Source organism: Lissotriton vulgaris, chromosome 10 (assembly GCF_964263255.1).
Source record: "Lissotriton vulgaris chromosome 10, aLisVul1.2, whole genome shotgun sequence".
Classification (NCBI taxonomy): Eukaryota; Metazoa; Chordata; class Amphibia; order Caudata; family Salamandridae; genus Lissotriton; species Lissotriton vulgaris.
The window spans coordinates 221,545,325-221,571,586 of record NC_141698.1 but is presented as its reverse complement, the minus strand read 5'-3'; the positions used below and the strand labels follow the sequence as shown (position 1 = coordinate 221,571,586).

Here is a 26,262-nt window from a genome sequence, read left to right as displayed (position 1 = left end):
CAGTTTTGCACTGTATACAATGCTGACGAACAATTGGTCCAAGGTATGTGTATTGGAGGTGTCGACGTTTCGACTCGACTTATTCCCAACCGGTGAGTTGGACCTGGGGATTGCCAGTCTTCATCAGGACTGAGAGAACAAACGGGGCAACCAAGGGATATTGAATAACCCCTTCGTGATAGAGCAAGCGATGTGGGTAGATCCGAGTTTACCACATCTCAACAGGTATCCTTGAGTTCATATCTTTGTCCATGTCAGGAAGACGCTACTTTATATATGACATGGTGAAAGGGTACCTTGTTGCTGTGAAATCAATCAATGCACCCAAGTCGGTAATTTGCGAACTTCCACTCCGGGATTCAAAAACGCTGGATTAAAATGTACTGTTTTCCAGGTAAGCTAATGGCAGAGATACTCCTACATGTTTTGGAAGGAGCTGCTATTTTGGTGAAATCATCGTATACATCCGAGCCTCGCGGTGCTTCCGGATGTCCAGGCAAGCTAATGTCAAGGAATACTCCTAGCTCGTTTTTTGGGGAGCCGCTATTCCGATGAAAAAATCGTCTACATCCGAGCCTCACGGTGCTACAGGACGGCATCCTTGACATTAGCTTGCCTGGACATCCGGAAGCACCGTGAGGCTCAGATGTATACGATGATTTCACCAAAATAGCCTGCGGGATTCGGGTGCAGCGCTTAAAGCACACGCATGCACCAATGTGAAGTCAATGGTGGGTAAAAGTTACACAGATAGAGTTTAAGGATACTTCCGCTGAACCTAGATGAACAAAACTTTAGACACAGACCCTAGAGGTGTGTACCAGTGTGGGAACACCGGCGTTGCAATGTTAGCTCACCCACAGGAAGCGGGTGCATATGGTAGAAGTGGCGTCGGGTTTCGTCACGCAGGTTCTTGGTGCTTGAAGCTGAAGATGCTGCAGGCGATGTGAAGGAGAATTGTCCGGTGTGATCCAAGGGTGGATCAGAGTAGAAAAGTACCTGAAAGCAGAGGGGACAGAGTCTGGGTCACTCAGCAGTGACCAGGTGGAACCAGGACGGAACCAGGCAATGTCGGGCGCCATCAGGTGGTTGTCGAGGAGCTTCTCTCCGCTGCCACGTGGGCTCTGGGGCATTTGCGACATCCAGGAGCGGGTCACGAGCTGTCCCACGCAGGCTCTCATCGTCGGCGCTGTCGGCTTCAAGATCGGAGTCAACAACACTTGGCAAGAGCAATCCACGCAGGACTGGAAGATTGCTTCTCACTCGGACCAGGAGGGTCAGAGCGGGGGCTCCTTTTCAGAGGAGCTGGTGCAAGTCTGGAGCAACCAGAATCGCAAGTCAGTTTTAGGTTTTCGTCGGCACAGGGGCCACAAGCCAGCTGGCAAGTGACCGGGCCAACGCGTCGAGCCAAAGAAAGCAGAAGGGCCCCACGCAGCACTCGTCGAGTGTAGAGGGGTGAGCTTCGGTGCAAGAGTGGCTCAGGGTTGGGGCTTCTCACACCCCGGTGTACAGCGTCGAGGGTCCCTTGTGGGCTGTACAGTCAGCGTCTCGTGGTCTTTTCAAGATGGTGTGCCCCACGCTTCCGGTCGCCTCCACGGGTCTCAGCTCTGCAGGGACTGTGGATCGGGCTGTAAGAAGGCAGGCAAGCTTGATCTCGTTGATCTCTGTCGCTCGAGTTCCGGCGGGAACTGTAACAAAGCAGACGTCGAGGTGCTGGATGGTGCCTGTTTGCACAGGGTGGTCACTCCTTGACCACAAGGGAGATTCTTCAGTCTTCTACGTCGAGTAGGATGTCGAAGGGTCCAGAGTTTTGTTTCTTATGTTTCATCAGGATAATCTGAGTGCGTTGGCACTGCTCCCATTCTTATGCCAATCTAGGGGGCTGTATTACTTGCAAGGTCCCCTCCTATGGGTGGGACCCGGGAAGGGGGTGGATACACCCCTTTCCTTTGATCCAGGCCGCGCTGGAACAGGGGCTGGTGTGCCCCAGAACCGGTTTGGCCGGATTATGCAAGGGGAAGCCTTGTGCTCCCCAGGCAGTGTCTGGTTTCTTTCAAACCTCCCTGCTACAATCCACTATCTCCTGTCTGGGGTGGTGTAACACCTCCCTGCGACTGGAAAGCCTTTGTCCAGGCCTCCTCTGCGGAGTTTCGGTCAGCATCAGGAGGTCAGACTTGTGTCTGTGGCAGAAGCATCCATTTTGTGGATCTGAGGCTCTTTTAAAAATCAACCGCGTTTCGGTAAAGTAACATGTCTTTTCCCTCTAGAGGGGTGGAATGCTATCCCCGTCAACAGAACTGTCGAGGGGATAGTATTCCAAATCGTATGACACCTTACACGACATGTTTTGATAAAGCCAAACCAAACTTGCTATATAACCGCGAGGATTATAAGGCACTTAATAGTATATGGTATTGCATTATCCCGGATCAGCTTAGGGAGTTGTTCCCGACAGCTGCAGACAGGCTCAGCTCATGCCAGAGCTCCATCTCACATTAAACCACGCACTCTGCCTCCAGGATTGATAAGGCCTTCCATAGGAGTGGCTCACAGGTTTATATGTGTCCAGATATAGGTTTAGATATAGGTATACTATATCTAAGCAAGGGGTGATTACACCCACTCCTGTCTTGGGGCAACCTATGTGTTTTTATTGACATAGAAAATATTGTAAAAATATGAATACAGAAAAATAAAATACGAATATATTTTCTTTAACCGTGGTGTAAGGTTTTTCTCAAAATAACACAGTCTTTGAGTTCCATTTTTTTTTTTTAAGACCAACGGTCCCAAACTTTATTTAGTTTCACAGATAAGCCAGTAGTTATTCATACAGTGTCATAACAATGAAGTATTGTCACAAACGGTACTCAGCAAATAGCACATGTTGACATGTCAGTTATACATGAGTGAAAATAAACATTAGCCGATGGAAGTGCATTAGTCCATAAGTGACGGTGCCAGGAAATGTCTCATGATGCAGTGCTCGCAGGTCGTAGCACTGCAGAAGGACCAGTGTGGTCACGAGAGCCAACAGTCATTGTTCGGAGTCGAGTTCCCTGATCAGTACAGCTGCGGGTAGAGGCGGTATCATACCCTCTGTTGTCGTATGGGTCGCTGGGTGCCTGCCCCCTGACCACGGACGCATCCGGTCTGCCTTATGCGAAACGCGAACATGGGAGGGGGATCCAGCAGTATCATGAGTACAGCATGAACAGCCTCTGTGTCAACCAAAAGATATAACTGGGTAGCATAATACAAGGGGGAGGGAAAAACATTTCAATAAGTGTTGGACTTGCATTTGCGTGGGTGGTAGTGTATCTAAAACTCTAGCTGTGTGTGGTGCATCCTGTGTGGGTCGCGCAGGGGCGGGGACAGTTGAAGAGGCGGTGTCGCTGCGGCTGCAGGGCGAGGGGGAGGGGGGGGGCAAAAGGCGGGGGAGGAGAGCGGCAGGGGACAGCTCTGTCGTGGAAGGTCTCAGGAGTCGGGGGGGGCGCATGGGGCGGTAGGGCGGGGGAGGGGGCGGGGGGGGTGGGTGGGTGGCGGCGGAGCTTGTGCCAGGCGTGGGCAGTAAGTGATTGGGCCCCCTCTATTCCGTGTCGGGACGGCACTCTATGCCGGCTTGGGCGCACGCTTGGTGGTAAACGATTAGGGTAGCATCCCAGTCTTGGGCGATCGGGTATTTCCGTAGGCCAGCGGTTTCCTCCCTGTGTAGAGACACACTCTCCGCACAAGCCCAGTTGCCAAGAGAGCGACGCCAGTCCGCAGGGAGCGGCGGGGTAGCGCTTTTCCATCGTCTTGTGATAAGGCGTTTGGCCGTAATGAGGCCCAAGTCCCAAAAACGCTCCCGTAGTTTGGTCTGCTTGGTTCTCTTATAGAGTCCCAACAGGCACACTTCCCACGTCTTGGGGGGGGTATCGTCCGTTTCTGCCGTCAACATGTCCGTGACCGCCGACCAGTACGGGGTGAGATAAGCGCAACTCCAGAGTGCATGCAGGAAGTCTGAGTCCAGGAGGCCGCATCTGTGACACGCCGACGAAGTGAGTCCAAAGTAGCGATTCAGCTTGTCCGGAGATAGATATGCGCGGTGGATGATATAATATTGGATAATTTTGAATCGCGCGTTGCGGGGGATAACTCTGGCGCCTGCTAATATAGCGGCCCACTGTTTGTCCGTCCAGTCTGTGCCACGGTCGTTCGCCCATTTTTCCCTCAGTCTCTGAGAGGAAAATTGTGTATGACTGTGTAGGGCTTGTGCAAGCCAATGCACAATGTGGGACCCATCGCCCATCACATGTAAGTACTGGATGAGCAGATGAGTGGGCGGCTCATGGCTAAGGTCACCCCATGCCTTCGTCAGCTCATGCAGGAGTCTGGCGTGTGCCAGGAATTGACCCACTGGCAGCTCTGTGTCCGCGGCCAAGGCCTCGAAGGGCAGCAGCTCTCCGTCGCTATACAGGCCGCTCAGGTCTTCCAAGCCTGCCGCAGTCCAGCTGCGCAGCTCGGTCGAGGACAACATGTCAGCACCCAAGGGAGTCCCCAGTAGAGGCAGGTTCGGAGCATAAGGCACCGTATGTTTGGTGAGCTTGAGGCTCCGTACGAAGCACCGTTTTGCTACCGCCTAATGGACCTGCGTGGGGGGTCGGCTCTCACCTGTATGGGAGATAGGGTTGTGTCGGCGGTGGCCGTGTCCATCAGGTTCTTACCGCTCAGCCAGTAGGCGACCCATTGCAGCTGTGCTGCTAAGTAATAGAGCTCCTGATTGGGAACCGCTAAGCCCCCAGCGTCTGTGGCTGCGTAAAGGGTCTTCAGTGCCACCCGGGGTCTCCCCTTATTCCAGATGAGGCGTCTGGTGAGGGATTCCAATCCCTTAAATATGCGCGCCGGCACATACACTGGCAGGTTAGTATAATAATAGAGGAGCCGGGGAAGCATTATCATCTTGGTTAGTGCCACTCTAGCCGGCACATTCAGTGGGAGGGAGTTCCAAAACGTGACCTGGGCCGTGAGCGAGGATATGGCTCTCACTAGGTTTCCCTCCAGGAGATCCACGGGGTCCCGATAAATCAAGATCCCTAGGTACCTGAATACCGTCGGGTGCCATCGGAGCGTCTCCCCCATCATGTGCACATCACACTGTGGCATCTCGCCATCGAATGCATAGGCTCCCGACTTGGCCCAGTTAACGTGGAGTCCCGACATGTCTCTGAATGCCTGAAAGATGTCCGTGATCGCCGTTGGTATGCGCGTGAGATCTCTAACATATAACAATAAATCGTCGGCATACAGAGACACCGAGTGAATGCCATCCGCTAGTGGGATGCCCCAGGTGATACCGGAGACGCGGAGCATTTCCGCCAGTGGTTCCATCGCCAGGGCGAATTATATAGGGGAGAGGGGGCAGCCCTGTCTGGTACCTCTCCCGATGCGGATCCTGTCGGAGAACAACCGTCCAGTCCGGACCCGGACCTCGGGCGCTCGATAGAGGAGCCCCACCATCTGGACGTAGGCATCGCCCAGCTCGTATTTCTCGAGGACTCGGAGGAGATATGGCCATTCCACCGAGTCGAACGCTTTTTCCAGATCAAGCACGATGCACCCCGAGCGTGGCCAGGTCGGGATTGCATATCGCTGGACTCTGAAAAAGCGGCGTAGATTGTAGGACGTGCTCCGGGTGGGTATGAAGCCATTCTGATCAGGGTGCACCAGAGTGGGGACCAGTGGCGCAAGCCTCCGGGCCAGCGCCGCTGCAAGTATTTTGTAATCGGTGTTGAGGAGCGCTAACGGCCTGTATGAGCCGAGTTCGTTCGCTACTCTACCCGGTTTCAGTAGGGAGACCACGTTAGCTGCATTCAGGGACGCCGGGAGTTCAGCGTCTTCCGACGCTGCCTTATACATTTTCAGCAGTTCCGGTATTAACACCAGTGAGTAGGCTTTATAGAACTCCGCCGGGAGTCCGTCAGGGCCCGGTGCCTTGCAATTGGAGAGGGAGAAAATCACCTCCCGCAGTTCCTCACCGGTGAGCGTGGCACCCAGCTCCGCTTGTTGGGCAGCAGTGGCTGTCGGGAGCTGCAGTGTCGCTAGATAGTCTGTGATCTCCACCACTGTGGCCCGCAGCCGTGAGCTGTACAAGGACTTGTAATGCGATGTGAACGCTTCATGGATCAGCTTCTGGGTGTAAACCTCAACGCCCTGGGCCGTACAGATTGACAGGACCGATGCGGATTGTGTGTCTTGCCGTACCAACCACGACAGTAACCTGCCGGGCTTGTCACCTGCGTTGTGGGTGCGCGCGGATTGTGCTGCGAAGTTAACGTTCTTTAGGCGCTCCATCAATACAGCGTGGTCCGCCCTAGCCGAGATCAGTTGGGAATCATCGCCCCCCGTTGCCTCCCGTTCCCTAGCTAGCAGTTCCTCCTCCGCTTGTGTCAATTCTCTCTCCACTTGTCTACGCAGGCCCGCCTGTACACCGAGACAGTTTCCCCGGGTCACTGCCTTGAAGGCGTCCCACTCGGTTCTCGAGGAGGAGGTCGAGTCAGTATTGTCCTCGAAATACTGTAAGATCTTCCCGGATATCTCCTCTCGGAATGTGGTGTCAAGCAGGAGATCCGGTTGCAAGCGCCATGTAGGTACGGGCGGATGCGGGCGCTTCCATCCATAGACCAGCGTGTGTGGGTTATGGTCCGAGTGCGTGCGTCCGTCCTAGGTAGTCAGTGTCTGTCACGGAGGGAATCAGGTCACGGGACATCATGTATCTGTCCAACCTGACATGTAATGAGTGGGCTCCCGAGTAGTAGGAATACACCCGGGCGGTGGGGTTTCTGACGCGCCAGGCATCTCGTAAGTTCCACTGTGTTGCCCAGTCAAGTAGGGCCCTGGAGGTTGCCTGTACTGGGGCGAGTGCCGCTGGGGGGGACGAGCGGTCAAGGGAGGCATCTAACACGCAGTTGTAATCCCCGCCCATCATCAGGGGTAAGTCTGGCCAGGTCGCAATTACTGCCGATAATCGCGTGAAGAATTTCCCCTGTTCCACATTAGGTGCGTATATGGAGGCTATGACAATCTGTTGCCCGTCTAGTCTGCCCTGCATGAAGACATAGCGCCCCTCAGTGTCAATATTGCTGTGTGTCAGTGCAAACGGAACCCCGGGCCGAACCCAGATCAGGGTCCCTCGCGCAAATGCTGAAAAGGTCGTGGCTAATATCTGCCCCCTCCACCTACGGCGAAGTGTGGCCACTTCGGCAGCGACCAGGTGTGTCTCCTGCAGTAGTGCAATCTGGATCTGATGTCTTTTAAGATATGAGTACACCTGGTATCTACGTGAGGGTGTGTGCATGCCCCTAACATTCCAGGAACAAAATTTAATCGTAGCCATCACAGTATTCATTGCGCCCTAGTACCCATCCCCCCCCCCCCGGCCCCCAACCCGCCCCGCCCACACCCGCACAACAGCAGCGAGCAATGAACATTTTATCTCCCCGCCCTCTCCCACAAACCCAAGGATGCACGCTGTTGCATTTCAGTGCCAACACTAGTCTCAAAATGAAGAACTTGAACATGAACATAATACCAAAAGGGCAACAACAAAACGAGTCGCCGCCCAAACGCTCTATCGAGCTCAATCAATCCGTGAGTTCAATGGGGGGATGACTAAATACAGCACTTGGATAGAACAAGGTAGTACGTTAAGCCAAGAGAGCCGTGGTGGCTCCCCTCCACGGGCATTGGGCCATAAGGGCACCAGGAGTCAGTGTCAGCGTCCGTAGACAGGTCGGGGTTCCCAATGTCACTGGACTCGGATAGTCAGTCCCATGGCGGGACCACTTCTTTCATTCCCCCCGGGGGGGGCACTCACCTCCAGGGGTCCGTCCACCCCTCCAAAGGTATGGTCTCGGTGGCACTCCAGTGGAACAGCTCCAACTCTCCTCCCGGTGCCACGGCGACTCCGTGGCAGTCCGGAGGATGGGGGAGTTAGAGAGCAGAGCACAGGCCCCGAGGATGGGGGCGTTTATGACCGTCAGGGTCTCCAGGAGCGCCGGTGTGGACCCCCGATCAAGCCATCCTCGGAAGCGAGCTGGCCATTCCATTATGTTAGCTGCAGTGGTCTGGCCAGAGCTAGGCTGGGGAGGATTTCTCATGCTATCAGATCAGATGTTTGGGGCGTGACGTCTGGCAGGCCCTCCGGGTTCGAGTCATCTGGTAGTCCGTACATGTAGTCATCGTCCTCGCTCCCGCGTGATCGCGGGCTGGCGTTGGAAATCAGGATAGGCGATTGCGACCCGCTGATCTCAGCTGTTATGCGGACGGCTTCCAGTTGCTCATTCTGTATTTGCTCCGGGGTGGGGCCGATTTCTGCTTCCACGGCCGGGGACCCGGCCCTCGAGTTGCGCCGTTGTCTCCGCCTGCGCGTGCCTCGGTTCCGGCGTTGCTCCATTGGTGCGGGTCCGGGATTCGTGTCCACTCCCGAATCCAGCCAGGCCATTGCCGCCTCTGGGGTGTCGAAGAAGTGGGTCTTGTCTAGTGCCACCACTCTGAGGCGCGCTGGGAATAGCAATGAGTACTTGAGAGCCAGGTGCCTGAGCCGCTGCTTCACCGCGAGGAAGGATTGACGCCGCCGTTGAACTTGGATGGTGTAATCAGGGAAGAACATCACCTTGGCGTTGTCCACCTGTATGTTTGACAGTTTCCGCGTTTCGCAGAGGATGGCGTCCCGGTCGCGGTAGTTCAACACCCGCATGAGCATTGGTCTCGGGTTGGAGCCCTCGGGGGGTGGGCGGGATGGTACTATGTGTGCCCTTTCCACTACAAAGTGTGGTGACATCGTGCCTTCCGGTAGTAGCCCTCTGAGCCAGGTCTCCATGTGTTCCGCCGTCTCTCTCCGTTCCCATCGTTCCGGCAGGCCCACTATGCGCACGTTGTTCCTTCTGGCCCGTCCCTCCGCGTCCTCCGCTCTATCCTCAAGGAACTCCACCCGGTTGAGCAGGTCTCGGACGTGCTTGTCCGTCTGTGCCAGCTTGGGTGTGGTCTCCGCCATCGTATGCTCTAGAGACGTGGTGCGGTCGGACAGTTTCTTGTGGTCTGCTCGGAGGAGTGTCAGGTCCACAGCCACCTTATCAATCCTGTTCTCCAGTGACGTACGGGTCAGCTGCATGGACTCCTCCAGGCGTTCCATGGCCGCCAGCATAGTGTCCAGTTTGGAGGCAGTGTGGTCAGCTTCTGTGGTCTTCACCATTTTTCCTTTGCCTAGCGGCCCCCCAGTGCCAGTCTTCGCCCTGGTCCCCCCTGACATGTGGGTGGTCCTTGCAGCTGGGCAGCCGAGCGAGTATGCTCTCGCAATGCGCAGTGTTGGGGCTCGCATGTGTGAGTCTCCCGGTCAGGCTCTCCGTGTCACCTGTGGTGGATGGCGCGTGGTCCGCGGGTGGGGGGGGAGGACTGCTTTACCGCAGGGCTTCAGGATTCTGCGCTATGGTGTCGTCTGGGGAGGACGAGGTGATCGTGCAGTGGCCGGTACGAGATCCCCCAGGTGTGCCAGTCTATGCCGTGAATGATTGTATTACAATCGCCTCTCGGTTGCGCTATGTGGTGGCCCGCCAGGTCGGGTCGCCAGATCTCTCTGGCTGTGTCCGCCCTCAGGGCCTGGGAAGACGCACCTCGCCGGGTGATGCCAGGCGCCACCAAGCGCCGCGTGGGGATCTGCGTAGTCCAGCGGTAGTCCGGTAGAGGCGGGGTGTGCGGGCCGCCCAGTGTCCGCTCCTGCGCCGGCCGGGAGATTCCCCCAGGGTTGGGCCGACCGTCAGTGGGGCTAGTGCAACGCGGTATCAGTTTGCGCGCGGCGTGGCCTGGGCCCCTCAGTGCCAGTCGGGTCCGGCGCTGATCAGTGACGGCATCCAGGTGGTGGACGGGTACAGAGGCCCAGGGGGTAGGGCCGCGTGGCCTCCGGTGGTGGTCGGCTGGACCCGGGGGTGGCGGCGACTGTGTGGGCCCCGCAACAGCCGGGCCCGGTGATCCTCTGGTGTCTGCCAAGTTCGGCCGGGCGGTTCCAATGTTGGTGGTCGAGGCGGGCTGGCGTCGTAGCCCGCCACGGGTCGGTGCGGCCTGTTCACCGGTAGATCCCGGGGCCCACGAGTGGCTGGGCCGCCGGGTGTGTTGGGTTCCGTGACGTGGATTCCTTCCCCTGGCCGGGCCTGTGTCAGGGCGTCGGGTGGGCAAGGGGGGCCCAGGGGACTGGGTCGGTCAGTGTCCGTTTTAGGCCGCCAGGGCCTAGGGGCGATAGCGCCAATGCGGGTCTCCAGACAGCCTCGCGCACTCACCCCTTGGTGTAAACACGGAGCTTGGCGGGACGTCCCCAGTAGCGGCCAGCAGGGCGGGCTGTTCTCGCGGTTCGCCGTGGGCCCAGTCGGCAAGCCTCCTGTTGGTGTCCGGGGCCCCTGTACAGCTGGGCCCCCGGGGGGCGTCCGGTTTGTGGGACTTGGTCTCTGTTCCCTGGCCGATTGCGTTTCGGAGGTCACACGCGCTGCGGCCTACCTCACAAGGCCGGATCCCCGGTCTCAGGTGATTGGGGTCGCCGACCGGAAGTGCGCTCTGGGCGGCTAGCTGCCGGGGTCGCCGCCGGTCGGAGGGTCAGGTGCTTCGATTCGCCTGAAAATTGTCCTGGAGGTGGAGCAGGGTCCCGGGTGCACTCGGTTTGAGTTTGGGCCCGGTACCTCCAGAAATGAAGGATAAAAGGCCCGTGGTAGGGGAGCTTCACTCGGAGCTCAGCCCGGGCACGTCTTCTCACATTGCGTGCTTGGCCACGCCCCCCCACAGTCTTTGAGTTCCATATAGCAGACTGATCATTGTTGCTCCTTACTAAAATATATTTTTTCATCATTGATTAGATCAAATATTGTAATCTATAGGTCCAGGATTGATAAGGCCTTCCATAGGACTGGCTTACAGGTTTATATGTGTCCAGATATAGGTTTAGATATAGTTATACTATATCTAAGCAAGGGGTGATTACACCCACTTGCCCCAGCTGAGTGATCAGCCAGTTGTGTCAATTTAAGAACCAGCCAGGGGTGGCAAAAGCTATGCTTCAGCCCCTGGTAGGCCTTGGTGGCACCTATGCCCTGAGCACCTATAGTGCATGGTACAGGGGCTGACAAGGAGTCCATTTCCAATTGGGTTATGTACCTATAGTACATGTCTGTGAATTTAGAGAGAGAACAGCAGGCTGTGGGTCTGATTAGCAGGCCCACAGCCTCAGTAAGTCGAAAACCAGTGAAGCAAAAAGCAAAAATTTGGGGTGACCATAGGATAGCAGACCCTACTCTCCTACACACCCTAATACAAAAGGTACGGGAAAAGACAAGACAACCAGGAAAAAACATAATTCTCATTGCTCCACCTTGGCCACAGCAGACATAGTACTCCAGTCTGCTAGAAATGTCCAAAGGTCAAATAATCAAAATCAAAGCAGAGAAAGACCTGTTGACAATGCAACAGGCCCAAATCTTTCATCCAGAACTGACAACGCTACACCTAGCAGCTTGGCGCCTGAATACATAGAGTTTGGTCACCTCCACCTGCCTCACCGAACTATGGAAATTCTAAAGGAGGCAAGGAAAGAAACTACAAGAAAATGCTATGCAGCAAAATGGAAGCGATACACGACCTGGTGCACTGCTAACAATCAAATGAACTCAATCAACACACAAGAAACAGTAATCATACACCTGACTCATCTCCTAGACAGCCACATCAACTACTCTAGCATAAAGGTGCACCTCGCTGCCATCGTAGCATACACTAGGGGAAAAACATGCAAGAGCTTCTTCACAAGGCCTGTCAAAAAACGATTTCTAGAAGGGAGTAAAATAATTGCTCCTCCTAGAACATCTCCATTGCTCTTGTGAAGTCTAAATACTGTACTCACACAACTAATGGCAAATCCTTTGGAGCCCATACATAAAGCAGAGCTCAAATACATTGCTTTCAAAACAGCATTTCTAATCGCTGTTACATCCGTATGGAGAGTAAGTTAGTTACAAGCATTAACCATACAGGAACCATACATGCAAATCCACAAGGCCGAGGTTATTTTAAAAACAAACCCACAGTTCCTGCCAAAAGTGGTATCCAAATATCACTTAGTTCAAAAAATTCTGCTCCCGGTGTTCTTCAAAACCCAAAAACGAAAGGCGAAAGAAGCCTCCATACACAGCTTGTAAGGAGAGCACTGCTGTATTATCTACAAAGTACAGAACAAACATGCAAAGCCAAACGACTGTTTGTTGCCTACTCGCATACCAACACAGGTACTCCGGTCTCAAAGGCTACAATCTCACGATGATGGATAGTCCAAACAATGCAGCTATGCTACGCAAAATCTAACAAAGAATTACCATTACGACCAACAGCTCACTTCACAAGGAAAAAGGGAGCAACCCTGGCCTTGATGGCCAATGTGCCCATTGACACTGTATGTGCAGCAGCCACATGGGCATCTCCACACACTTTCACCAAACATTACTGTGTGGACATACAAATGAATAAGGAAGCACAAATAGGACAGAAAGTACTTCAACACCTGCTCACAAAGCCTTCCTCTTACCACAGCACCCCCAACAGGGGAGAAACCGCTACGTAATCTATGCACAACATTTGAATCCAGAAAAGGATTCATGCTGCAAAACTAAATAGTTACTTGCTAGTAGGAGTAGTTTTGCAGTTTGATGAGTTTTCTGGATTTACATGTGACCAACCAGCCTCCCCTACAAGGAATACAAACAGGTGGGGAAGAAAATTATAATAACTAATGAAAACAACATCTAAAGAACTAGAATCCAAAGGTGGCTACCACGCACAACGACCTCCATGGCGCTGCCTGACTTCACACAAGGGGCGCACCTGGCACCAATCCTAATTAGAAACACATGGCCCCATAAAGATAAGAAAATGCTTTGCGACAGCAATAAAGCAGGGACCCAGTCCGGATCGGAGGCGAAAGGGCATCAACAAAAAACCCTCATTTCCAATGGCAGGCCACTGTTTAGCATAAACGGAGACGCAAGCCAATGGAAATGAGGTACGGGTCTTCGAGCCTCTTTCTGAAAACCCCTCATCCACAAAATCTTTCGGCAAGCGAGCAGCGTTTTGAGCTGCAACGTCAGGCGAGACCTAAAAAGGGTCACTATTGCTCGTGAATTGCAAGGTTTCAACTTGGCATGTGGGCGTTGTTTAACTCGATGTGGCAAAGGAGAAGGACAGTAAATGAAAGGTTATGGGTACCGCATTCAAAAGGAAAAAGAATGCTCAAGAGACTATCCCTCCAGTGAACATGGTGGGGGCCATCTGGTCACTATACTCTGTTTTTCTGTTTTTAAACAAAGGTGGGAACAACTATTTTTTACAAATAGCGAGTTAAAAGCAGTAAAATATTCTGGACCCACAGTAATTAGTCTAACTTCATAAGTAGTGTGGATTCCTATGGTAGAGTACTAAACTTGCCAGTAAAGAAAACTTAATATCCCCTATGTTGACAATCTATAATTAGCAACATGATCATCTTCCTTGAACACCTTCCCAACCGCATTTGTGTTATTTGTGTACCCTCCAACAATTATTGTCACCTATCCAATTTTTTGTTTCTGTTCAGTGCATCTTATTTTCTTTCTTTACCCATCGTGTGACACAATGCTTCCTTCATCTTTTTCTTGTGGCGTATTTAATAAATTCCCTTGCTCCTTTTTAAAAAAAAAAATCTTTACGCTTTGCTTTTTTGTTCTCTTGCTTGCCCCCTGCTCCGTTCTGATGTCATCTTATTACCTGTCCCTGCCTTCTGTCCTTTCAACCTTCCTTTCTCTGATAATTTTCCTCCTTTGACATTTAATTCCCGCTGTCTCATTGCTGATTCTATTGTGTCCTCTATCTTGTTCTTCCACTTCCCTGATTAATCCTTCATTTCTTCTTTCTTGCTGCCCAGGTGCTGGGGCTGGCCTGCACACCTGTTGGAGATAATGTGCTCCGATTGGGGGTGCAGCATTGCAAACAGCTTTTGAAGGTGAATCTTAGCCGAACGCGTATCACTGACCGAGGTGAGTAATTTAATTTCTTAGGAGCCCCAGCATTTGACAGCTTATATTCTCCCAATAAAGACTTTACCATCCTCCTCACATGATAGTTCAACTAGTAGTACATCCAGTATAAATAGTTAGTACAACCATGAATTCCTGGATCTTCTTCAACATGAATACAATCAGGGCCGGACTGAGAACCAAAACCGGCCCTGGCAAAGTGCTCGCCCGGCCCCCGGGGGAGGGGGGGAGGGGTGGGGGGGAGGTTGGGGGTGCGACCGAGCTCTTTGCCGGGGCCGGGTTTAGGCCCTGTAACAAAAACGCCGACCCAGAGCCCAAAACCGGACCCCACCCTTGCGGCGCACAGGGGGATTGCCCGGTGCCCGCAACGGCCAGTCCGGGCCTGAATACAATATTTAATAATCTTTAAAGAAAAAGACAAAATAACACAAGATCCAATTGTCACTCCCCAAGTTTTTCACTGTTGGTTTATTCTGCATTCTGTATATTGACACTTCCAGCAGAAGTCAGCCAACATGTCTTTCATCTTGAAAAGACTTTTTCAAGACAATTCTGTATATCTGATCCCAATGGTCTGGAGTGTTGGAGACACCATGAAAGTCTGTGTTTGTTGAGGTCTGTGGTAAGCTCCCTCTCTCAAGTAACAATGAAAGACAGATGTAGTTTGCACATATCCTAAGATATATACTAATATAATTTCGCTGATAAGTCTCGAAAAAGCATCCAGTCCAAGCACCACTTACCCAGTGTCACTAGAAACATATGCCAAAATATCCGTCCGATGCCATGAACCTATGCGTCCATTACCACATTGCGTATATAGTGTGTCCTGGTCATGTGAAATAGTCGTTCCTGGCATGTGAAACCAAAAATGGCTCAGGACGCGAAAATACGGTGGCCCCATATTGCAATGGCTGAGTTATATGTAGCACGAGTAAAGTCATGACCTTATTTTATCGCTTCCTCACATAAATATGTATTTGGAAGAGAAAAAAAATTCCCAATATTTTTACTGCACCAAACATCTAATTCTAAAATAAAAACTGTGGACGAAAGACTCAAGCAGTCGCCATGTTGGAAAGTTTAACTTGGAAAACCTAGTAACGTCATACTATAGTCGATAATTTATGTATAACACAAAGTGAACAATCCTTATCAGCTAATTTGTTGCTCCTTCAACACACAAAGTTATATATATTTTTTAGAGTAAGCTAGTGACGAAAGGCTCAAACAGTCGCCATGTTAGAGGCCAAATTCGAAAAACCAGTGACGCCATATTGTAGTGGTTACGTTATGTGTAACAAAGAATGCACCATCCTTATGTCTAATTTTTGCCACTACATCACATGACATTTTTATATTCAGAACAAAGATTTTTTGCAATATATGAAGTTTGTATTTACGTAGTAAATCACATTTAATCCCCCACATTAAAACACCATATTTTCTTTAATTCCAATGTATATATGTAAAATTATAAGGGTATTGTGTTTCACTAGCGCATACCATCGTGTATATAAATGTAAGTATTGTCGATTTCTACAAGAAACTACTTTACCGAAGCTGCTACACCTAATCCTAATTTTAAATGGCCTGCATTCCATTTATGTTCCAAATGTACCATTCCTTTTCTCACAAACTAACAAGATGTAGACCAGTCCAGTCCAGTCTCTAATCCTATAAATGCAGACCCTCAATAAATACTACCAGTCATGTGGCAATAGTAGAAAAAGAGTGAAGATAAGTTGGGATACATAAAGGAGAGGGATGAGTCCATACATATTTCTTATAAATTTAAAATTGGATTACATTACTCCATCATAGTTTCACATTTTCATATTTTCACATAAAGGTGTCAATACATTTTAGGTACAAGTTGCAGATTGTATTACATTCCTTGACATAAGTTTTTACATTTTCATGTTTCCCTATAGAAGCTGAACTTCATAGAGGGAAAGAAACGTATTGCATGAAACATTCCTCTATATATATTTAGTGCAAACTTCCTATTTGATTATATTAATCCACCAAGGTTTCACAGTATAATACTTCTATACAGCAAGGAACAGTTTGCTTGATCATATGGCTAAATCCAAACACATTCTATATTATCTTTTTCTTTTTTGAAACTTGCGGTACTGTCTTGTTATACCCCTAGTTACTCAGCTATTACATCCATCATATCACTTATTATTTGCCGTAAATTCATGATCAAACACCCTATAAGTCACGTAAGAAGACATGCAATTCCCTATCCGTTTATAGGCCTAGGTCCACAGATCTTAATTTTATCAGCCACCTGGTCTCCAACTTCCTGAGTGCTAGGGTTCTACCATCACCACATACGTTTTCACTGGCAGATGTTGGTGACAGATCCACGCCTCGTCTGACTTTGGCACATTGAGCATGACCATGACTACAAGACCTGCTTCGATTGTCGTGTCATGCACCCCAAGGCCTTGAGGGAGTTGTCCCTTAAGCCCCTTGCTGCCCCATGTGATGCTGCAACAGTCTCGATCCTGGTTGAGAGGAAGGTCCTGGAATCTGTCGCTGAGTCACTCCAATCGCTTGTTGTCACAGTCAAAATTGTCCAGGTGTTTGGGTAAATTCCAAAAATGGAAGAAGAGCAAGAAATGAAAGAGGCCTTCAACTTTGCTCTGTCTGTCTAAATCATCAGGCGAGATAAGGGAGTATCAGGATTTAAGGTTGAGCCTGCGCCTGAGCCATCTCCGGGCCTCTGAGTTTCCGGGAGCCAGAGTGACCCCGGCCCAACTTTGTGAATTTTATGAGGCCATGCACCTTCTGTTTGGGAGGCCCATCCCTGGTAGAGTGCCTCAGGGCCCCCATAGGCTTGGGAAGGGCCCCTACTGGTCTTCCACTGGCCGGTTCGCACCCATATCCAGTTGGGCCCTTTGGATCAATTGATGGATGGGGACCGGCGCTGGTCAAGCTACCTTTAACGTTCTTTTACGTAGATCCGTCCACACAAAGTTGCAACCTAAACAAGGAAACACTACATCCAGTTGTGACTATTGTATTCTAAAGTGGACATCCATTACCTATTGTTTTGTTTATGTGTATGAATACATGTCTTACGTTTTATCACTGTACAGCACTTTGTCACCAGTCACGACCAACCACTAAATGTACATTCAGTCTATATGTCCCCGTGTTTTGGACAGCAACGTAGAATTTGTTGATTAACTCTTTACAAGGTTTCTACTAAATATTGACCTTCTGAACTATATACTGTTGTGTGTGTGTCGTTTTATACATCCTCACAAGGGATATGTTGATTAAAATGTATTAAGTACAGTGTTTCAAATAGATTGTGTCCCTGACAGAATCACTATCATTGTTTATACTCTTGGCCAAGGGAGCAATAAAGAGGATACCAGCATTAAAAGTAGGTTGTGCATGTTATTCCTGTTACTTTCAGGTGCCCAAAATGGACGGAGGCCTACACCCTATCCTAGACTTGCACCCTCTCAATTTCTTCCTGGAAAAATATATATTCAGCTTACCCATGCATGCTCAAGTGCTGTCTGTACTAGACCAGGGACACTAGATGGTAGCATTGGACTTGCAGGACACATTCTTCTACATTCCCGTCCATCCTGCTCACAGGCGTTACACGCAGTTCACGGTAGGCCGCAAGCACTTTCAGTTTACCATGTTCCTTTTCGACCTTACCAGTGCCCCTTTGGATATTCACCAAGGTGATGGTGGCTCATCTACAGAGATTAGGAGGTCCAGTATTCCCCTATCTTGATGACTGACTGTTGAGGGGGCTCCACCCCCCTTGTGGTTGTCTCCCACCTCCAGACTATGGTGAACCTCGTGCACTTTCAGGGGTTCACTACCAACGTGTCGCAGTCACACTTGATTCTTTCACAGATGCTCCCTTTTATCTGAGCTGTTCTGGACTGCAGTTTCAGTCGTATCCTTCCGAGCAGCGAGTTTGATATTCAGGCTATGATACTTAACGTTTAAGCCTCTATTCTGGATTTAGGTGGGACTGATTCGGAGGCTCCTGGGCCTCATTGCCTCCTGCTTCCTGCTTGTGACACTTGCCCATTGGCATATGCAGGCTCTGCAGTGGGACCTGAAGTTCCAGTAGGTGCGACATCTGGGGAACTCTCCCACATGGTCCAGTTATCACACCAAAAGCTTGTGTTAAGCATTTTAAGGCCGTTTATAACCAAGTGGAAGAGGTGATCTCATCAGGTGGTAGTAAGGAGGAACATAGAATTGTATTTAAACTGGCCGAGGTGATTTCTGCGATCTCTTGTCTTTCCACAGAGAAGCCCCATGGGCCTGCTGGAGTGTCTGGTGATCTCTTTAAATCCACCGTCGATCTGTGGGACCCTTATTAACCCTACAGTTAAATGCAGCTGCTAGAGCTTCCGCTCCACCACCGTTGTGTCAGTCGGTCATTGTTCCAATTTTTAAAAAGTGAAATAGATCAGATCCCGCTTGATACAGGCCTATATCTCTTATTGATGCGAAGGTGAAAATTATTGGCTGGGTCCTGATAGAGCCGCTCTCAATGTGGGCAGAGGAGCACAGCATTTTGCCTAACCTACAATATGGGTTTAGGCCGGGGTGGAGCTTTATTGAGCAAAGCTTGAATCTTTATTTGCTGTCTGCAAGTATACTAAGGCTATGGGGGGGGGGGGGGTAGGGAGGGTAATTCATCTGGCCTTCATGGACCTCAACTCAACCTTTGATAGAGGTAATCGCTCTAAGCTGTGGTCCATGGCGAAGTGGGTATAGAGCTTGCACTAGTTCACTTTTTGCGTGATTTGCACAAGGACCTTTCAACATCTGTCAGATATGGTCCTAATGGTGAATGCACACCGCACTTTGAATTGGACTGTGGTGTCCGACAGGGCTGTATACTAGCACCATTTTATTTATACTTTATATTAATCAACGGGAATCAGTCTCGAAGGAACATCCCTCAGATGTTCCTAGAGTTGGAGGTTGCCCAATCCCTGCTCTGTTCTATGTGGATGATACTGTATTAATCACACTTACTGCTAGGGGATTACTGAGACTTTTAGATCTTTTTATCGATTTTATGAAAGGCCTTGATCTGTCCACTCATTTTTCCAAGTCACATGTGATGAGGCCCAAGACAAAAACTAAGAACTGTATAGTAGAAAGTCACCATATTAGCCAGGTTGATAAGTTTCGTTATCTGGGTGTTGAATTGGACTCTTGTCTTAACTGGCAGTCACTAATAAACTATAACTTAACAGCTTTAAATAGGGCAACGTATCAGTTTCAAGCGCAACAAACAGAAAGAAGCTGCAGGAGTCTAAACATGACGTGCAGAGGCAACAAGGGAAGTAAAAATGCTCCTAAATGATGTGTATGTATGCGTGGGAGTATGTGTCTGAGTCTGTTTGTGTATATATGAGCGTGTGTGTGTGTGAGTGAAAGTGAGAGTGTCAGTGAAGGACTCAAAAAGAGTGATGGGGGGAGGAGCTTCGCGCGGATCCAAGATGGACGCGTGAGCACCGGGCTCCTGAGACCCTCTTTGCCTCCCGCATCTATCCTGCCACAAATCCTGATTTGATCGATGGGTACTTGTTGACTATGCCCTGCTGATTCTGAGGACTTTTTCAGAACCGAAATCGGACGCCGTGATCAGGACTTGCTGCATCCTGAAGTTTGTGGCCTACATCGTAGACCCCCCCCGGCCTGGAGTTACTGAGGTACCCAGGTGGCAAGTCAACAACAACGGCCAGTTAGGCACGCCCACAGCCCCTGTGGTGCTTTTGGTTTCATTTGGGCCATTGTCGCACCGCTCTACGGCTGCCCCATTCATCTTCTTGTCCCTGCTGCGGATCCTGAATCTGCTCTGGTTTTTAGCCCTCTCGCCCTTGAGGTTCATCGAAAGCGTGATCATTTTGACTAGATTGCAACGACTCCATGGGAGCTCGAAGCCCACTATGGCGGGCAGGCTGGATGCCGAAAAATGGAACACCAAGGGCACGCATCGTGGGGGCCTCATCCAAACCCAGACTATAGAGCGCTTCACCCGCCCGAAAGGGTCCCCAGGTGGAGCGAGTAAGGCTCTTGAAGGGACCGTGGATGATACCCTGCCGTCGGAGGAACCGACACTGAGTGACATCATGGGCGCCATTACCAGTGTTCGGACCGACATGGGCCATCAGTACGAGACTCTTGCTGCCAAGATCGATACGGTGGCGATTGAGGTTAATCTCATCAGAGCTGACCTGGGGAAGACAAATGAATGGGTCAAATCTCTGGATATCAAAACTGCGAGTTTGATCACTGATGTCTCAGACCTTCAGGCTGAGGTTCGCACGCTTCGTACTGGAGGATTTCGAGGGCCGGGCCAGGCGCAACAACGTTCGTATTGTGGGGGTTCCGGAGACCCCACCGGACGTCTCCACGGACCTTTTGGTGGAAGATCTGGTCCTTAAACATCTTGCGCCTAAGGGCCTCAGTAACTTTTTCACAGTGGAATGGGCCCATAGAGTTCCCGGCGGGAAGCCAAAGCTGGGAGCCGCGCCGAGACCCATCATTGCCAGGATTTTTAATTTCCGAGACAGAGATGTTATCCTGCAAGCTTCGAGGACCACGGGTCCTACCAAATTTGACAATGCCTCGGTCAGTTTTTACCCAGATTTTACCCAGGCAGTTCAGAAACAGCGCATGGGTTTTACTGGGGTGAAGAGACGACTCAGGGATATTGGTCTCAAATATGCCATGCCCGGTTGAGGATTGAGTATGAGGAGCGGGCCTTCTTCTTCGATCGCCCCGAAGTGGCCAGTGACTGGTTGGACACTTTGCCATCACATCGTAAGGGCGGCGAGGGTCCTGAAGGTGCCGAGGGCGGCCCAGCCGAACAGGTGGAGTGAGTCTGCAGCGGCGAACTGGTTACTTTGGACCTCTAGCAGTGGCTTTTTCATAGACTTGCTACTACTGTGGGTACCCGGGGGTGGGGGGATTCGGGGTTCCTCTTCCTCCTCTGGGGGCTTTCTCTCTCTTTTCGTAGGTTAGTTTTATGGGGCGACAGGCACACTGCAAGTTGGGGTGGCTTTTTGGTCTAATGCAGGCGTGCAGGGTGGGGGGGTGTTTTTCGGGGTTCCCAGGGGGTGGTGGGGGGGCCTTTTTCTCTTTGGTTTGATCGAGGCTGCTACATTTCCTGTTGTCGATTTTGTGTACTTCTTCCCGGGCGGTGGGGGCTGGGTGTTCAATGCCGGGATGGGGGGGGGGGGGGGGGGGGGGGGGCTAGGAATGCTGAGTTGGAACGTTAATGGTCTTGGGGATAGAATAAAGCGGGGTGTTGTCTTGCAATATTTGAAACGTTATACCCCAGATGTGATTTTGCTTCAGGAGACGCACTTGGTGGGTAATGCGTGCCGTGCACTAAACAGACGTGGTTATCGTATGGTAGCACACTCGGGGTTCACCTCCGGCTCGAGAGGGGTGGGGGTCAAGGTACTTACTTCCCTCCCACTGGAGATAGATGATGTTGTGCTAGACGACAGGGGCCGCTATGCGGCCATTACGGGGCGATGGGAAGGGAAAACTGTCTCCTTTTTGTCTGTATATGTTCCCCCTGGCCTGCAGTCTACCACGTTTGCTGATCTTGGTGATGTGATCCTGGGGCTCCCGGGCGACATGTTGGTGGTGGGCGGCGACTTTAATTCAGTGGTTAATGGTGATGTAGATCGCAGTCCCCCCAGGACTTTGCCTGCGACAGAGCTCTGGCTAGGGAAGCTGCTGGATATGTTGGGACTAGCTGACTGCTGGCGACAGCTACACCCAGGTCAGCTCCAGTACACCTTCTACTCGGGTGCGCACAAGAGCTTCTCGAGATTAAATTATATTCTTATGCCAGCGGCACATATGGTCTTGGTGTGGGAGGTTAGGCATTTGGCCAGGGGGATCTCTGATCACTCTCCGCTTTTACTAATGATTGATGTCCAACTGGGCACCGAGGGCCGAGTCGTCCCGATTAACCCCTGGCACCTCCGTAATCCTAAAATTAGGTCAAAGATAGTGAAATGTATGGATTACTATTTCGCTGAGAATGATGGATCGGTCTCCTCCCCGGTTACATTGTGGGAGGCCTATAAGCCGGTGATCCGTGGTCACGCCCTGTCCCTTATTGCCAGCGAAAGGAGGCGTAGAAATGCCGCGGTGGTGGAACTAGAAAACGAGATCACTGTTTTGGAAGGACAGGTTGGGACTGGGGACACTCCGGAGGTGTTGTATTCCCTGGCCCTGAAACAATTTGATTATAAGACCCTGGTCACTGATGCAGGGGCGTCTGTATGATGTGGGTGATAAGGCGGGAAAGTTGATTGCAAGGCTGGATAAAAGGGATCGATTGAACAGAGTGGTGCCTGTTATTGAGAGTGTGGATGGTGTTAGAGTGGTGGACCCGACTGACATAGTCCGAACATTTGCCCGTCACTTTCAGACGGTTTATGCGCCGGTCTCGGATCTACCGGAAGAGGATTCGCATCTTTTGCTCCGAGATATCACTCTGCCCTGCCTGTCGGACTTGGACATGGAGCTTATGGAGGCGGATTTTTCCACCGATGAAGTAGCGCTCGCTATCCGTTCACTTCGGTCCGGGAAGGCCTCGGGCCCCAATGGCATACCGGTAGAATTGTATAAACTCTGCCCGGACAAAATGGCACCGTATCTCCGCAAGATGTTTTTGTCCTCGTGAGATCTCGGCTCTCTTCCTCGTGATCCGAGACTGGCATCCATTGTCGTCATTCATAAAGACGGCAAACCCCATGACCAATGCTCATCATACCGGCCGATCTCGCTTTTAAACGTCGAGTTATGTTATGTTAAAAAATGTTAAAATGGGACTTTTATAGCGCAACGGCTACTCCAAAGGAGTGTCCCGGCGCTTTGTGCTCCAGACCAAGAAAGAGCTGGAAAACATAACAGTAAAAGATCAGGGGCCTAAAAGAGGAGACGGACTATCCCGAGAACAGCCAAGTTTTAAGGTCTTTCCTGAAGACAAGCAGGTTCGCGGTATTCCGTAAGGACACCGGTAAGGAATTCCATAGCTGAGGAGCGAGGAATCTAAAGGACCGGCCGCCTAGCCGAGCCCTTTTGATACGTGGCACCCGAGCCAAAGCCAAAGTTTCTGACCTGAGGGATCGTGTGGGTCGGTAGAAATCCAACCTCTTCTGAAGATATTTGGCACCATTGCCATGCAAGGCCTTATGGGCAAGGATCATGGCCTTGAACAGTATCCTCTTCCGCACCAGAAGCCAGTGAAGGGATACAAGGAGGTTAGAGGCACTGGTGCGGCGGTGCAGGCCAAAAATTGCACGAGCAGCAGCATTCTGGGTGACCTGCAGACGCTGGAGGAGATATTCAGGCAGACCCAGATATAGGACATTTGCATAGTCCAATCTGGATCCTATGAGTGCCTGAACAGTAATCCTCCGATGTTCCTCCGAGAGAAGGGGAAAGAACTTGCGCAGCATTCAAAGGATCCCAAAGCATGTTCCCGTAAGAGTAACAACCTGGGATTTGAGCGAAAGCTCGTTGTCAATTTTAACTCCCAGGTTCTTAGCCCACTTAGAAGACTGAGTGGGAGGGAACATGTCAGCAGGCCACCATCCATGCCAATCTGGTTCCGATGAGCATCCGAAGAATAGTATTTCGGATTTGTCCAAGTTGCACTTGAGGCTGTTGGTTTGAAACCAATTGAAAACAGCCCCAAGGCACTCTCGGATCCTTTCTCCATCGAACTCTTCGCTCTTGCAACAGGTGAACAGAAGCTGGGTATCGTCAGCATAAGAGACGATCCGGGCCCCATAGGACTCCGCCAATGTCGCCAGAGGGGTCATAAGGATGTTAAATAGAGTGGGGCTCAGAACAGAGCCCTGAGGCACTCCGACTCCCAATGGCGGCATCTCGGCGGATCCGGGTGGGACCCAGACCGTCTGCCGGCGGTTGGCCAGAAAGGAACGAAACCAGTTGAGCACCGTCCCCCCTAGACCGATGTCATGGAGTCTAGTGAGGAGATCCTCATGGGGGACGGTGTCGAACGCCGCCGACAGGTCTAACATGACTAACATTACCCTGCCTCCGGTGTCCAGCACCTCCTTAACGATCTCGGAAACTTCCAGGAGCGCCGTTTCGGTGCTTAAGTTGGAACGAAAGCCCGATTGGGAATCATGAAGTAACTCGTTAGACTCCAGGAAGTTAGAAAGCACGCTATGCACATGTTTCTCCAGGATCTTGGTTAGTGCTGGAAGGAGCGAGATTGGCCTATAGTTGGAGGGTACCTCTGGGTCAAGATTAGGCTTTTTGATAAGGGGGATGACCATGGCCTGCTTCCAGGCCTGGGGCAGAAAACCCTGACTCAGGGATAGATTAAGGATGGGATTAGCTATGGGGTTAACGGCGTCTGCCATTTTCGCTAAGAATTTTGCAGGGCACGGATCTAACGGTGAGCCTGATTTAAGGTTCCTCATCAAGGCTAAGGATGCGGCAACCTGCAGGGGCGGAAAGTCTAACAGAACTGGGCCGGGAGGCGACAGGACAGCTCTCTCAGTCGGCAAAGTAGACAGGACATCTAAAGATCTCAAGGGGAAAGAGTCCTGGATTTGCCTGATTTTGGTGGTGAAGAAATTAGCAATAGTATTGGCCCAGGTCTCCACCGGAGCGTCCTGAGTAGAAATTGACCGGGGGCTGGTGAATTCACGGACAATTGAAAAAATCTCCTTGCAGGAGTTAGCCGCGTCTTCAATCCTTTTGGCAAAGTAACATTTCTTGCCCTGAAGAATTAGATCATGGTATGACTTCATCATGATTTTATAGCGATGTTTAGCCTCAGATTCATACTGGGCTCTCCAAGCCCGCTCAGCAGCTTTACATTGCCTACGGGCATGGGCTAGTTCCTCCGTGAACCAGGGGGCAGAGACCCGTTGGGCAGCTGACCTGGGTGGCTGTAAAGGAGCGAGCTCATTTAGTCTGGCAAGGAGCCAGGATTGCAGGCTCTCCAGATCTTTCTCCAGGTCGCCCGTACAGGGCAAGGGGTGATCAGCCAGAGCCTGCGTTAGCATATCTGGAGTCACCCGATGGAGTGCCCTGTAGCTGCTACCCTGCTGCCTCATAGCACTGGCCGGAGAAATCGAAATAGATGGTATTTCGAAGTGGGCAAGATAATGATCAGACCATAAGACTGGCAGAAGTGTTATACCTTTGATTGGTGAGGTGGAAAAAACCTGATCAAGTGTGTGGCCTTTGTCATGGGTAGGACCAAAGAGATAGGGGGAAAGGCCTAGAGTGGATGCGATATCCAGTAGTTTGATGGCATCCTGGTCTTGGTGGTCATCCAAGTGAAAATTAAAATCTCCCGCCAATATACACCGTTCCGATCTAAGGACAAGGACCGACATAGCCTGCTGGAGATCATCAAGGAAGGATCCCACTGGGCCCGGAGGTCTGTAAACAATCAGACCTTTCAGCGCTTGTTGCGGCGATAGGGAGATGGTAAAGGCTAAAGAGTCAGCCCCTGCGATGGGATGTGTATGCGTGACCGTGCACGGAAAAGATGTTTTCACAACCAGGGCAACTCCTCCCCCCCTGCCCTTGTCTCTATCCTGTCGATGGATGGTATAGTCAGTGGGGATGGCAGCCACAATGTCCGGGTGGGAGGAATCATTGAGCCATGTCTCAGTGAGCATCAGACAGGTGGGACTGGTCGTCGAGAGGAGATCAAAAATCTCTTGAGTGTGACAGTGCAACGACCTCGTATTAAGGAGTAAGCAAAGGTGTTTTATGCTACAATCCTTTACAGGGATGGTGGAGGGAAGGGAGCGAACAGGGTGCCATTGACAGCCCGGGCACTTATGTTTACCCCTATATCGGCCAGGGAAGACGGAGTAACAAGACGCATTCCAGTTGCGCAGAGAGTGGAGCTCTTGAGCGGAATAGGAAAGCATGGGGCCAGAGATACCTGCCACGCCGAACGCCTCCGGGACGCTGACGGGCGCAGACGGGCAGGACTCTGGCACGACTCCGGCGCAGATCCGGCGCGACCGCTGATCGCTTCCGCTGCGCGGAGGGAGGGGATAGCCTTTTATAGCGCTGCTAGAGCGCGAGGGTCAAGAGTCCCTCCCCCAAGATGGCGGCCAAAATGAGATCCCAGCCCTCGGCG

The 26,262-nt window shown here is 51.3% G+C and overlaps 1 protein-coding gene across 4 annotated transcripts in view; it reads left to right on the top strand.

Moving 5' to 3' along the window:
• The window catches only part of LOC147685008 (uncharacterized), a 2,279,237-nt gene that overhangs the window by 2,204,021 nt on the left and 48,954 nt on the right, over positions 1–26,262 (top strand). For all 4 annotated transcript variants that reach the window (XM_086940905.1, XM_086940907.1, XM_086940908.1 and 1 more), the window contains one exon: positions 13,967–14,078. In XM_086940905.1, the coding sequence (XP_086797031.1) occupies positions 13,967–14,078 (112 nt within the window). The remainder of the gene's footprint in view (positions 1–13,966; positions 14,079–26,262) is intronic.